This window comes from Lampris incognitus, chromosome 16 (assembly GCF_029633865.1).
Source record: "Lampris incognitus isolate fLamInc1 chromosome 16, fLamInc1.hap2, whole genome shotgun sequence".
Classification (NCBI taxonomy): domain Eukaryota; kingdom Metazoa; phylum Chordata; class Actinopteri; order Lampriformes; family Lampridae; genus Lampris; species Lampris incognitus.
Genome location: NC_079226.1, coordinates 25,347,173 through 25,360,247, shown reverse-complemented (window position 1 = coordinate 25,360,247; position 13,075 = coordinate 25,347,173). Strand labels below are relative to the sequence as shown.

At 42.7% G+C, this 13,075-nt stretch overlaps 1 protein-coding gene across 1 annotated transcript; it reads right to left on the bottom strand.

Moving 5' to 3' along the window:
• Positions 1–3,427: 3,427 nt before the first annotated feature.
• On the bottom strand, positions 3,428–4,180 carry cldn23l (claudin 23-like). Its single transcript, XM_056296470.1, has one exon. It carries the CDS (start codon positions 4,178–4,180, stop codon positions 3,428–3,430), a length of 753 nt encoding a protein of 250 aa, XP_056152445.1.
• Positions 4,181–13,075: the final 8,895 nt, after the last annotated feature.

Genomic DNA, 13,075 nt, shown 5'->3' with positions numbered 1-13,075 from the left:
ACTCATAGTGCCTTTGTGTATTTCCCAGATACCCCTCTAGTCAACTGAACGCTGTTGTCAAAGTATTGGAACAGGTTTTTTTTCTTTGCATGCTCGTATACTGTATGTGTGCACATAAATGCACATGTGCCTGCACATGGACGTACATGTACATACATGCATGTGTGTGTGCATGTCCATACGTGAGACTAAGAGAGGAGAGTGATGCATGCATGTGGCTACGAGCCAGTCAATTAAGCTTTACTGACTTGACAGCTATAAAGAGTCCTTTCAAATCCACCTGGCCGGGTGGCATGGCGGTCTATTCTGTTGCCTACCAACACGGGGATCAGTGGTTCGAATCCCCGTGTTACCTCCGGCTTGGTCGGGTCCCTACAGACACCATTGGCCGTGTCTGCGGGTGGGAAGCCGGATGTGGGTATGTGTCCTGGTCGCTGCACTAGCGCCTCCTCTGGTCGGTCGGGGCGGCTGTTCGGGGGATGGGGAACTGGAGGAGAATAGCGTGATCCTCCCACGCGCAACGTCCCCCTGGTGAAACTCCTCACTGTCAGGTGAAAAGAAGCGGCTGGCGGCTCCACATGTATCGGAGGAGGCATGTGGTAGTCTGCAGCCCTCCCCGGATCGGCAGAGTGGGTGGAGCAGCGACCGAGACGGCTTGGAAGAGTGGGGTAATTGGCCGGGTACAACTTGGGTGGGGGGGAATCCACCAGCACTTTCTAGATGTTTTCAACTTTCCAGAAGAACACAATCGTCCTGTTAGTCTGCTAGTTGAAACATTTTAGGAAGTTTTTTTTTATTTGAAAACATAAAGCAATACCAAACTTAACTAAATTATTCTTGAATGAAATGTTTCTTCTCATTGTTATGCTAACACCGCACACTTTATCTCTCGCTAGAGCCTTTAAAACAGACGAGTCTCACTAGTCTTGGCTTGTCCATGACAGTAAACGTAGGAGGGCTCAAAATTTAATAAAGTTTAACTTGGATGAATTAGAGATTTAGCCTCTTAAATATAACCTTCTGTCACTGTTTCCTCCGTGACCTATTATGCCATCGCTATTGCATTTATTTGGTCTTTGCTCTTATTCCCCTAAAATGTTCTGCTAATATTCTATGCTTTGTCTTATATTTCATCTTGTTGTTCTTAGTTTTCCACAGCAATTTGGCACAAACTGGGTTTGCATTGCATTGCATTGGCTCAATTTGTGAAAACCTAAAAGAATTAGACACATTACTATAATCTGGTTAAACATTTTTTTCTTGTCCCATAACTGATCTGACCTTTGGATCCCAGATCTTGATGCACTCTTCAGAAAATAGAGATTTAAAGGCTCTCTGTTTTGCAATGCATGCTGTTCAAAGCAAACAATGCTGACATGCCGATGTTTGGCACACAAACTGGCATGTGCTTCTGCACATGCATTATACGCAAATAATGTCCACTGAATTTCCTTGTCCTCAATTTAGTTATGAACCAACCAGAAAACGTTCTTTCATTGGAAGGAAAACAAAATTCTACATTTTGAAAAAGGTGTCAGTTCGGTACCCCCATACATCTTGTATTGTCTGCGAGCTCTTATGCGATGTTACTTGGGACTTGTGTGGATGCCACTATACTGATGGGTGTAAGCCACTATACTGATGGGTGTAAGCCACTATACTGTTGGGTGTAAGCCACTATACTGATGGGTGTAAGCCACTATACGGATGTACGTATTTCACTCCATTTATCTTGTATTGCACTCAAGAATGTTTGAGTTCAAGATGTTGATTACGAGGTCACATGGTCACACATATTTGAAGACATACCCTTCAGCATGAGTAAGTGCATGGTGTTACCTTCCACTGCATGTTCACTGACTGCATTGACAGCAGGCCTTGAAAACAGGTGAAGAATGACTTTTGATATGACAGAATTTTGCTAAACCTAATTCTGTAAGCTGTGTTTCCCTGAAAGGACTGCAGGACGTTCCCTTGCTCTGTGAAAACCGAAATCACCTTTCCACCTTGGTCACAATGTGAAAATCATGAATTTGATTTAGTGCCAGATTAGCAGTGTTGTACACAAGGATGGCAAAGGTGAATGATTTAAAAGGATGATTAATCACAATATATGATATCCTTGCTGAGAATGTGTCATGGAAACATGAGAATATGAATATTTTGGGAGTAAGATCTGTTGATATAGTGTCTTCTCTATTATATGTTCAACTTCATTTTGATGTTTTTTTATGCTTGCTGATGCTAAACATGCAAATTTCTTGAAATCGGTCTGAATATGGCTTTATTACCAGTCATTACAGTGTGGATGGACAGTAACACAGAATACCATGTTTTGTTTAAAATTGTTTATGCACATTAACCTAGAATTTGCCATTTGTAAAACACAGAATGACATCTTCATATGAGCAGATCACTTATGAAGAATAAATATTCTCCTCTTTTCCAGTAGCAACACATTGTCCTTACTGTTCATGGTATCACGTTGATGGTGTCACACTGGCCACATCCATCACATCCATCACATCCGTGTTCAAAAGAAATACATTCAATTTTCAAACTGTTGACACAAACAGTGTCTTACAGCTTTGTACTAACTATAAATCATTGTTGTGGATAATGATGCTATTTCAAACTGGAGTCTGCATATATGGAAAAAAAAAGCACATTTATTCTCTACTTCAAGAACAGTAACTGAAAAACAAAATCCTAGTGAAATATGCTGCTAATTATCATTTTACCCTCATGTTCAGTGGTCTGAAATGGATAACATTGTTAGAATAACAATGACTTAATAACTCCACCACTATTCCAAATGTTATGCTTGCACATCATTCAATATATTTCAATAATTTATCATGAATATTTTACATTTTCACAGTTTCTTTCGGACACAGAATACATTGAACACAGAAAAAAATAAATGATTTGGTATGAAAATCCAAAGCTTTCGCTCACAGTACAAAGGCTTGGCTAGAGTGTGTAAAAGGCAGCACATACTGATACACTGATGATGTTATTTGTACGTTGCAGTTAAAGGCAGTATGGATTTGAGGTCCGTTCTGCTCGTACTCCCTCCATTCAGACAGCACGGCACATTAAAACATTCCCAACAAAATGTCCGAGCCACTCATCACCTTATATTTCATATCTTTCATTGATTTTTCTGTCAGTATCCAGAGGCCACTAAATATTTACCACCAGTGCGTTTATACAAGACCTCGGTTTCACAAGCCAGTTTTATTATAGTGCCCATCCTCTGCGGTTCAGTCAGTTCCAAGTTGGTTCTCTCGGTTTACAATTTATCAATTGGCAGTTGCAGATCCAATGGCAAATTAAACTTGCATGAATTTCAAACAGCCGAATCATTGTCTTGCACTGTTAAAGACGGACGCTTCTGAAGTCCAGAGCTCTGAGGCTCATAGTCTTAACAGCTGACTTCATACAGCTCTGTCTCTGGCTTACTGCTTATCTCTGGACAGGAATGGCACACAGGGCAAGCTGGCAGCTCTGGGCAGGCTGGGCATGCTGGGCATCTTGGCTGCTTGAAACTAATCAACAGAGCAGTACCTCCAAGCACCTGTATACATGAACCCAGCCATCCAAAGTAGAGAGATCCTGCTGGGCGTATGCTGAGGTGAGGGAACCTGGGGCTGGTGTTCCCTTGCCTTGGATCCATCCCTAGTTTTCCAAGGTTGTGAGTGTACACCCCCAGGGCAGTTAGGCTCAGCAGCCCGGCCAGCACCACCAAGAGACCACCAGTTGCTGCTATGCCTCGTAGAGGTAGATCGGTCCAACAGCGTACTCCAATACTTGCCAGAACAATGCCAGTGCCGCAAAGGAACAGGGAGCTCAGCACCAAGCCCTGTACAAGACGAACTCGTGGGTCTTTCTGGTATGAACCCGCCACAGGCCAACAGTGCTTGAGCTCAGACTGAGCCACTTGCAGGCAGCTCTCCCAAAGCCCATCAGAGCGCAGTAGGAGTAGCGCCTCCAGTGACCCAGCTCTGAGCCCAGTCCCTTGACTTTTAACCCCTGAACGAGGATACGATCCCGGCCCTGTCATGCCGAGCCGTGCCTGCCCTTCCCTCCACTGAGGGGTGATGGCAGCGGTGAAGACGAGGACCAATCCCAATGGGGCAAACACAATCCCCATCACCATGGAGGCTGGAGTGTGCATTATGGGTAATGCAATCCAAAGCCTGTTGTCTTTCTTTTGAGAAGCCAAAATATGTGAGAGAAATTTGGTGTGGTCAAAGCAAATACTGGATGTGGTCAGAGTTCTATATGGGGCAAACCAGATTCAAATAAACTTTCTTCAATGTGCTTTCCAGTGTGGAAATGTTTCCAAAAGAAAGATGGCAATACTTATTATGATGGTATAGTGGTCCAGAAAGATACTGCAGAGCAGTCCAGTTGTACTCACCAGTATAAAGACAAAGAGATGGATAATATTCGATGATTAGGCCTCTTGGTTGATGTACTGTAGTATAAAAATATATCACGTGTACCCATGTCTATCTTCTCTGGCCAGTCTTCAGACCTAGGTGTACCTGTGGGAGAAATAAAACAAAACAACAGAAAATTTAAATTTTGTTGCATCCACACATCCACAAGAGATATCAGAAGTGTTTGTCTGTTACCTCCCCGCCATCAGTGCTCTCTTTTGTAATTAAAGGTCAATCAGTTTGAGTTGCTAAAAAGGAGAAATGAAGGGGAAAGGGGGAGTTGGGGAAAGAGCACACAAGGCCAAGTCAGGAGAGAGGGAGGGAGCGTACAGACATGGATAAGACAGACAGACAGAAAGACACAGAGAGGAACAGAAAAATCTTGCAGTAGACAGACCAAATATGAGACGGCAGGGGAGAGCAGGAGGGATGTGGCTCCAGTGGCATAGCGGTGGACAGGAAAAGACCAAACCATCGATGCCCGTCTCTGTTGCTAGGATACGGTAACCTGGCCAATCTCAGCCAGACTGAGCTGCGCAGCTTTATTTTTCACAACAGCCACTTAGATTCCTCTCCCTATAACATCACTTCATTACATTTATTTCTCTCAGTGTGTATGTCCATGCATTTACGCATGCACATATGCATGCATTTATGGGTGCACATGCATATTTACATATTTGGTTCATCTGTATATTTGTATGTGTGTTAGTGTGTGTGTGTGTGTGTGTGTGTGTGTGCATGTGTGTGCATGTGGTGTGTACGTGTTACTATTTCTTTAAAGCCTGCGGATAAATGGCAAGCTTTGACCTTGGAAGTATTCAAGTCCTGCCAGTGATTGTGTTAGGCCAGTGTCTGAATGCTGAGTGAGTCAGTCTATCTATCTATCTATCTATCTATCTATCTATCTATCTATCTATCTATCTATCTATCTATCTATCTATCTATCTATCTATCTATCTATCTATCTATCTATCTATCTATCTATCTATCTATCTATCTATCTATCTATCTATCTATCTATCTATCTATCTGTCTGTCTGTCTGTCTGTCTATCTATCTATCTATCTATCTATCTATCTGTTTATCTCTCTGTCTGTCTGTCTGTCTGTCTGTCTGTCTGTCTGTCTGTCTGTCTATCTATCTATCTATCTATCTATCTATCTATCTATCTATCTATCTATCTATCTATCTATCTATCTATCTATCTATCTATCTGTCTATCTGTCTGTCTGTCTGTCTGTCTGTCTGTCTGTCTGTCTGTCTGTCTGTCTGTCTGTCTATCTATCTATCTATCTATCTATCTATCTATCTATCTATCTATCTATCTATCTATCTATCTATCTATCTATCTATCTATCTATCTATCTATCTATCTATCTATCTATCTATCTGTTTATCTCTCTCTCTGTCTGTCTGTCTGTATGTCTGTCTATCTATCTATCTATCTATCTATCTATCTATCTATCTATCTATCTATCTATCTATCTATCTATCTATCTATCTATCTATCTATCTATCTATCTATCTATCTATCTATCTATCTATCTATCTATCTATCTATCTGTCTATCTCTCTGTCTGTCTGTCTGTCTGTCTGTCTGTCTGTCTGTCTGTCTGTCTGTCTGTCTGTCTGTCTGTCTGTCTATCTATCTGTCTATCTATCTATCTATCTATCTATCTATCTATCTATCTATCTATCTATCTATCTATCTATCTATCTATCTATCTATCTATCTGTCTGTCTGTCTGTCTGTCTGTCTGTCTGTCTGTCTGTCTATAGGGTTACAGCCTGGAGGAGGAGGAGAGAATGTCCTAGTAATGAGCACGACAGCTCGATGATATATGGCTCATGCAGACACATGCATACACAGACAGACAGACAGACAAGACAAGACACGCATATGTGTGTGTGTGTGTGTGTGTGTGTGTGTGTGTGTGTGTGTGTGTGTGTGTGTGTGTGTGTGCAAACAGCCACAGTCCATTAACAACCCTATCAAATTATGAGAGGGTTGGTGCTAATGGTGCTAATATGATTCCCAAGAGGATTTATAGTTGACATTTCTTGTTGCTCCACAAAAATTCAGCTTTCAGCAGCATTAATACAGTCATTAGTACTTTACAGCCATTACAGTCATACGATACATTTTTGTTTTGTTTGTTTTTGTTTTATTTTGGGGTTGGTTTATTTGTTATTTTGGGGGGGGGGTGTTATCAACAAGTCCTACACGTCCTTGCAATTTTTCAGTAGTACTACAACCTCTGCAAAATTTGCACGGCACACCTGCTACCGAATTATATAGCCAGGTAACGTTTGCTGTGAATTTACCCAGTGAGTAATGTTTGGCCCAGTGAAAAAAACACCTGGGCAACAACCAAGAAGTGTGGGTGCAAAGTGAAAGCCTGCAAGACATTTACGGCAATACACTTTCTTTTCTCAGTATTGTTAGCTCTCAAAACTAAATGAAGCATAACCAGATGTCACCTAAATAACAGCTGTTTTATTAGTATTGATCTGGTTATTCGTCTCTTTCTTCAGAAGAGCAGTTTTTAGTTATTTGTTGGAAAGGATGTTTAATACTCACCTGTTTTTTTTCTTTCCTCCAGTAGTCCACCTTTAGCTTACATACAGTAAATTGGGTAAATGTATTTGACTGGATAAGTGTCAAAACTCATCTCATGGGATGGGACACATTACTTTGACCCCTCCAACTGAGTTGTTATTTCCTGGACGGACCGAATGACGAGAGAAATTAAAGGACTGATTTTGCAGGTATAATCATTATCTTTAAGAGGCAGAATAGAGTAGAATAGAATAGAATGTATTGCATTGAATGTGTTTCATCTTTTGTTATATTCTTATTCCTTTACTCTCCCGCTAATGCTAGTTTGCTACTATCAGTGTTCATTTCATTGCACTGATATTTTTCTTCTCTTTACGTGGCACTTTGTTAACCCTGTTTTGGAAAGTGCTATATGAATGAAGTGGTACTAAAGTGGTACTAGTAGTGGTACTATGATTATTAGTATTATTGATGTCGTGTCTAATATTGTGGCACAATTTCGGCACAGAATAAAGGAGCAAAGTCATGTTGATGCTTGATATCACTGTTTACAGTATGTGTAGTGTCGTTTCAAGGGGAAAACAGTGGGTCACAGACATGGAACAATGATAGATGACTGTAAGGACAGTAACAGCTGTCCGTGTGAAAAGGGGGGTTAATTGGTAATAATTACTCCCGATCGTCAGCTGACCTATGAACGGCCTTGACCCCATGACACCCAACTGGACACTTACTGAATACAGGACCCCCATTACAGAAAGAAAAAAACAAGGAGTTCAACATTTCGCATCTTGGCCCCTGTATTATATTACCCTGTATTGGATTAAGTGGCTATAAATAATGGATGGATGAAAGGATGGATGGAAGGATGGATGAATGGGTCTTGTAGAGGTTCTAGTCTGTAATAGTGTTATCATTTTGTAAATCATAAACCCAAGTATTCTTCTATTGTTTCACAAAGGAGAGCTTAATAATTTTCTATGAGTAGGCGACCTATCTTTTTTTTTTTCAACTGCTGGATATTTGATTCAGGAAAACAATCCCTGAATGTTTGATAATTGCTGTGACAACTGATACGAAAGCTTGTCATTGTTGTACCTCAAATGTAATTTGGATTAATAGTCTGCATCGTTTCGTCTGAATGTTTTCCAATCTTGCCCTTTCTTTCTTTGATACTGCAATTGAGATGTTGAGGGAGATATGGAAAATCAGCAGGATGGCAGAATACTGAATAATTATCATTTGAAAACCGTGAACACAGTCGTGTTATTAATAGCTCAAAGTCACACACTTTTTCTCACGCAGCAATCGCAGCTGACTAACACTCACTCACAGAGAATTCTTACATGCATGTGCGCGCGCGCACACACACACACACACACACACACACACACACACACACAATGTCTAAGAACAATCGTGGTCACTTACCTTCAAGGAGCATTAGTCTAATCTTGCTGCAGGTTTCTGTCTCCGTCTGCTGCTTCTTCACTCTCATCCGGATAACATGTTTCTGCAGCAGCAGATGGTCCTTCCACCTCATTCTCCTTCTCCTTCTCTCTCTCTCTCTCTCCTCCTTTTTCATCTACCCCTGCTATAGTCTCCCCACCTTATGCTACCGCCTCTCTCCTCCTCTTTGTCTCTGTGTTTGTCCTTTATGAAAACCTTCAGTGGGGGGGGGGGGGGGGCTAAACAAGTTTTATTATTGCCATTATTATTTTTTATCATTATGCTGTTTTGTAATATTGTGAATATGGTTAACTCACTAGAGGCCATGAATAAGCACATCAGGGTTTCTTGCATCTCCTTGGACAGTTACTGCTAGTCTACTATTTTCTGCATGTCTTTGTTTTTAAATTGCACAAATAAAAAAGGGTAAGAAAAGAAATTGAATTTCAGCGGAGCCCCTCTATTACAGATACACATCCCCCCTCCCCATGACTTTTGTTTTCTATGCTGTTTATAAAATATTTTCTTTAGTGTGCGGTAGGCAGAAACAGAACCACAGAGCGGTACTGTTTATATTCAGTTTGTGTGGTGGGCAGCGACATACATACTGCACTGTGTTTAGTACTTCATACCCGGTTATTCAGTATACAGATGACAATGCCATTGTTGCACACTCTGCAGAGGACCCTCAGCTCATTCTGAACACCTTCGCAAAGGCTTACAGGGCTCTGGGTCCAGCTCCAAACATCAGGAAAACACAGGTCCTATATCAGCCTCCACCCAACCAACCATCCACCCAGCTCACCATAAAAGTTGATCACTTTGCCTACATTGGCAGCTTTGTTTCCACGACAGCAGTTATCGAGTCGGAGAACAAACACTGCCTGAGCTGTGCTAGGGGGGGGCCTATGTGAGGTGGCATGGTGGCGCAGTGGTTAGCGCTGTTGCCTCACAGCAGGAAGGTCCTAGGTTCGAACCCCAAGGTTGTCCAACCTTGGGGGGGGGGGTGTCATCCCAGGTCCTTTCTGTGTGGAGTTTGCATGTCCTCCCTGTGTCTGCATGGGTTTTCTCTGGGTGCTCTGGTTTCCCTCACCATCAAAAAGACATGCATGTTAGGGTTAGTACTCCTGTCTGTGCCCCTGACCGAGGCATGGCAAGACGAACAGGAGTTGGTCCCCGGGCGCTGCACGGCGGCTGCCCACAGCTCCTACCTACACAGCTAGGATTGGTTAAATGCAGAGGAAGAATTTCCCCACGGGAATCAATAAAGTAATAAAATAAAATAAAATAAATAAGAGTCTTTGATGACCTTGACCTACTGGCTCAAACCAAACTACTGGTTTACAGAGCAGTAGTCCTCCCCATCATGGACCACATACAGTAGGCACCTGAAAGCCTTAGAACAACACCACCAAAGATCCCTGTGAAAACTTCTAAAGATCAGCCAGAAGGAGAGACGAACCAACACCAGCGTCCTGGAAGAGGCCAAAGTAAACAGCATACCCACCACAATAACGCACCGTCAATGCCGATGGACAGGCCACATCATCCGGATGCCCAACTCAAGCCTCCCTAAGCAAATCCTGTTTTCCCAGCTGAAGGAAGGACAGTGATGCCCTGGTGGCAAAAGAAGCATTTCAATAATAACCTCAAAAGCAGCCTGAGGAAAGTTAACATCAATCTCAACAACTAGAAAGAAGTTGCCTTAAACAAATACACCTGGAGGAAATCCATTCAAGAGGGAATTGCACTATATGCTGCAGAGAAAAAGCAGGAACTTCACAGGGAGGGACAGAAAACAGTCATATTTGACTCAGTTGACCGCTAATGACAATTACACCCCATGTCCCTGACCCACGTTCGGCTCTAAGCCCTGCAGTCCTCTTCCAAGTCCACACCTTAGTGACATTGACAAGGTGTGGACCTGTGGTGCGCTAATGCTCAAGAGTGTATGGGTGTAAAGGGGAGAATCAGGACAACGTTGCACCCGTGCACTTTTATCATGGAGAAAGATGAGTTGCAGGGTCATCTCTTCAGTCCCTTCACCAAAACAGTACATTGAGCAAAAGATCACTGTACAGTACCAGCTATGAATTCATCACTTGCTTTTGTTTAAAAAACAAGTCAGATCCATGTTCAGATTCAGAACAACGTTATTATCTCACATGGGGTAATTCGTTTGGTCCAGTGCTCCATACATAAAGACATCTACTAATACTATTTTCGGCTGCTTCCGTTAGGGGTCGCCACAGTGGATCATCCAATTCCATTTCTTTCTGTCTTCTGCATCTTCCTCTGTCACACCAGCCACCTGCATATCCTCCCACACCACATCCATAAACCTCCTCTTTGGCCTTCCTCTTTTCCTCTTCCCTGGTAGCTCCATATTCAGCATCTTCTCCAAATATACCTGTTGTGTTCTTATGGACAAAGTACCCAGAGATGACTTTATGCAAAGGAGCTTTTATTCATATCTCTCGGCTGTACATGTCCACCTGACTGTCAAGGCATTGAAGAGTGCAGTTCTGGGTTTTGGCGCTTTTGCACCTAATATTTATATCCTTTCTGGGCGGGGTTACATCTGGTCAACAACATGTAAACAATAAGTAGTTCCGTATCCACAGTGAATGATAGAACATTTATCAATACACCACATTCCTCCCCAGAAACTTTAAACCTCTCATATTTTCATCTGAACAACAACAAAAAAATAAAACCCGTTTTCCACCCACAGCAGTGACATTATTTTTCCTATTACAGTCAACACTCAATGAATAGTTGTTTACAATCAATGTTTCTCCTAAGCAGATTATAAAGTTAACCTATCAGGTGCTGGCCTGTTTCGCTGTGGTCTGGTGCGTGGTGCTTCCGTAGCGGCAGATGCTTCATCTCTTTCCAGTTCACCACTGGGTACCACCTCTGTTTCTGGAGCCCTGACAAACACATGTTCTGCAATGTCAAATTCTGGGTCTCCTGTGTTGTCTGTGGTCTTATCTGTGATCAACTGGTCAATGTGTTTCTTGAGGGTTTGCCCCTCTACCTTGACTAAGTAAGTCACTGGCCCTAGAGCTCGCTCTGTCACCCCTGGTTTCCATTTCTTCCCATCCCCTCCCCGAAAATCCCTAACCTTCACCTTCTGATTGGGCTGGAGGGTTCTAGGACTGCCTGTAACCTTTGTGTGTTTCTCTTGCATCTGTGCTGAGAATTTTGGCTTTATCAGCGACAACCTGGTTCGAACCTGTCTTTTCAGAAAGAGCTCAGCTGGGGTTTTCCCTGTGGTTGTTGATGGAGTGTTCCTATAACTAAACAAAAAACTATCAATGCACTGTTGCACTGGATACCCATATTCCTTCTGCTTCTCTAAAGACTGTTTAAAAGTCTGGACCAACATTTCTGCCTGTCCATTGGAAGCTGGATTGTAAGGAGTGGACTTGATGTGTTTGACACTATTTTGTTCTAAGAAGGTTTCAAACTCCCTTGACACTAGCTGTGGGCCATTATCTGAAACGACCACTTGGGGGAGCCCCCACGCTGCAAAGAGGCCCCTCATTGCATCTACTAGGGCTGTAGCTGTAGTCCTGGTCATAAGCTTGACCTCTGGCCATCGTGAGTATGCATCACTGACCAAAAGAAACTGCTGTTTCCATTTTTCTGCAAAATCGATGTGGATTCGTTCCCATGGCTGCTCTGGCCATTTCCATGGGTGTACGGGTGCTTTGGTGGGCAGGTGTCTGTTTGCTTGGCATAAAATACAATTGTTTACCATATTTTCTATTTCCTGATCTAAGCGTGGCCACCAAAAATGGCTTCTGGCTACTGCTTTTGTCTTCACTATGCCCAAATGCTCTGCATGCAACTCTTTCAAGAGTGTAGGTCTCAGTGTCATGGGTATGATTACCCGTAAACCCCATAACACACAGTCGGCTTCCACTGTGAGCTCCTCACGTCTGTTCCAGTATGGCTTTATTTCTTCATCTGCTACATGTTTAGGCCATCCTGTCTGTATAAAATGCCTAACTTTTGTGAACACCCTGTCTTTATCTGTTTGGATTTTAATATCTTTGGCAGAGACTGGCACTGCTTCTAACCAAGACACTCTGTACTCTGGGTTACTCATTGGTGCTTCTCCCTGTACTGGGAGCCTGGACAGACCATCTGCATTTGCATGCTGTAAGGAGGGTTTGTAGACTATGTCATACTGATAGGCAGAGAGGAGTAATGCCCATCTCTGCAGGCAGGCAGCGGCTAACGCTGGCACCCATGTTGTTGGCCCTAGAATCTTTACTAAAGGCTTATGATCCGTCACTAATATGAATTTCCTTCCATATAAGTAGTCCCTAAATTTTTGTATCCCAAAAATGACACCTAGTACTTCTTTCTCAATTTGAGAGTAGTTGATCTCAGTCTTGCTAAGCGTGCGTGAGGCATATGCGGTTGGACGTTCACTACCATCTGCTATTCTATGTGCTATCACTGCTCCTAACCCATAGGCACTTGCATCACACGCTAGTAATAGTGGTAGCTGGGGGTCAAAGTGAGTCAGCACTGTGTCTGATGTTAACTGGCTCTTGGCCTTCTCAAAGGCTTCCTGGCACTTAGTAGACCATACCCATGG

What these genes read in the sequence shown, in the direction of transcription:
- cldn23l (XM_056296470.1), bottom strand. Translation starts at nt 4,180, where the DNA reads ATGCACACTCCAGCCTCCATGGTGATGGGGATTGTGTTTGCCCCATTG.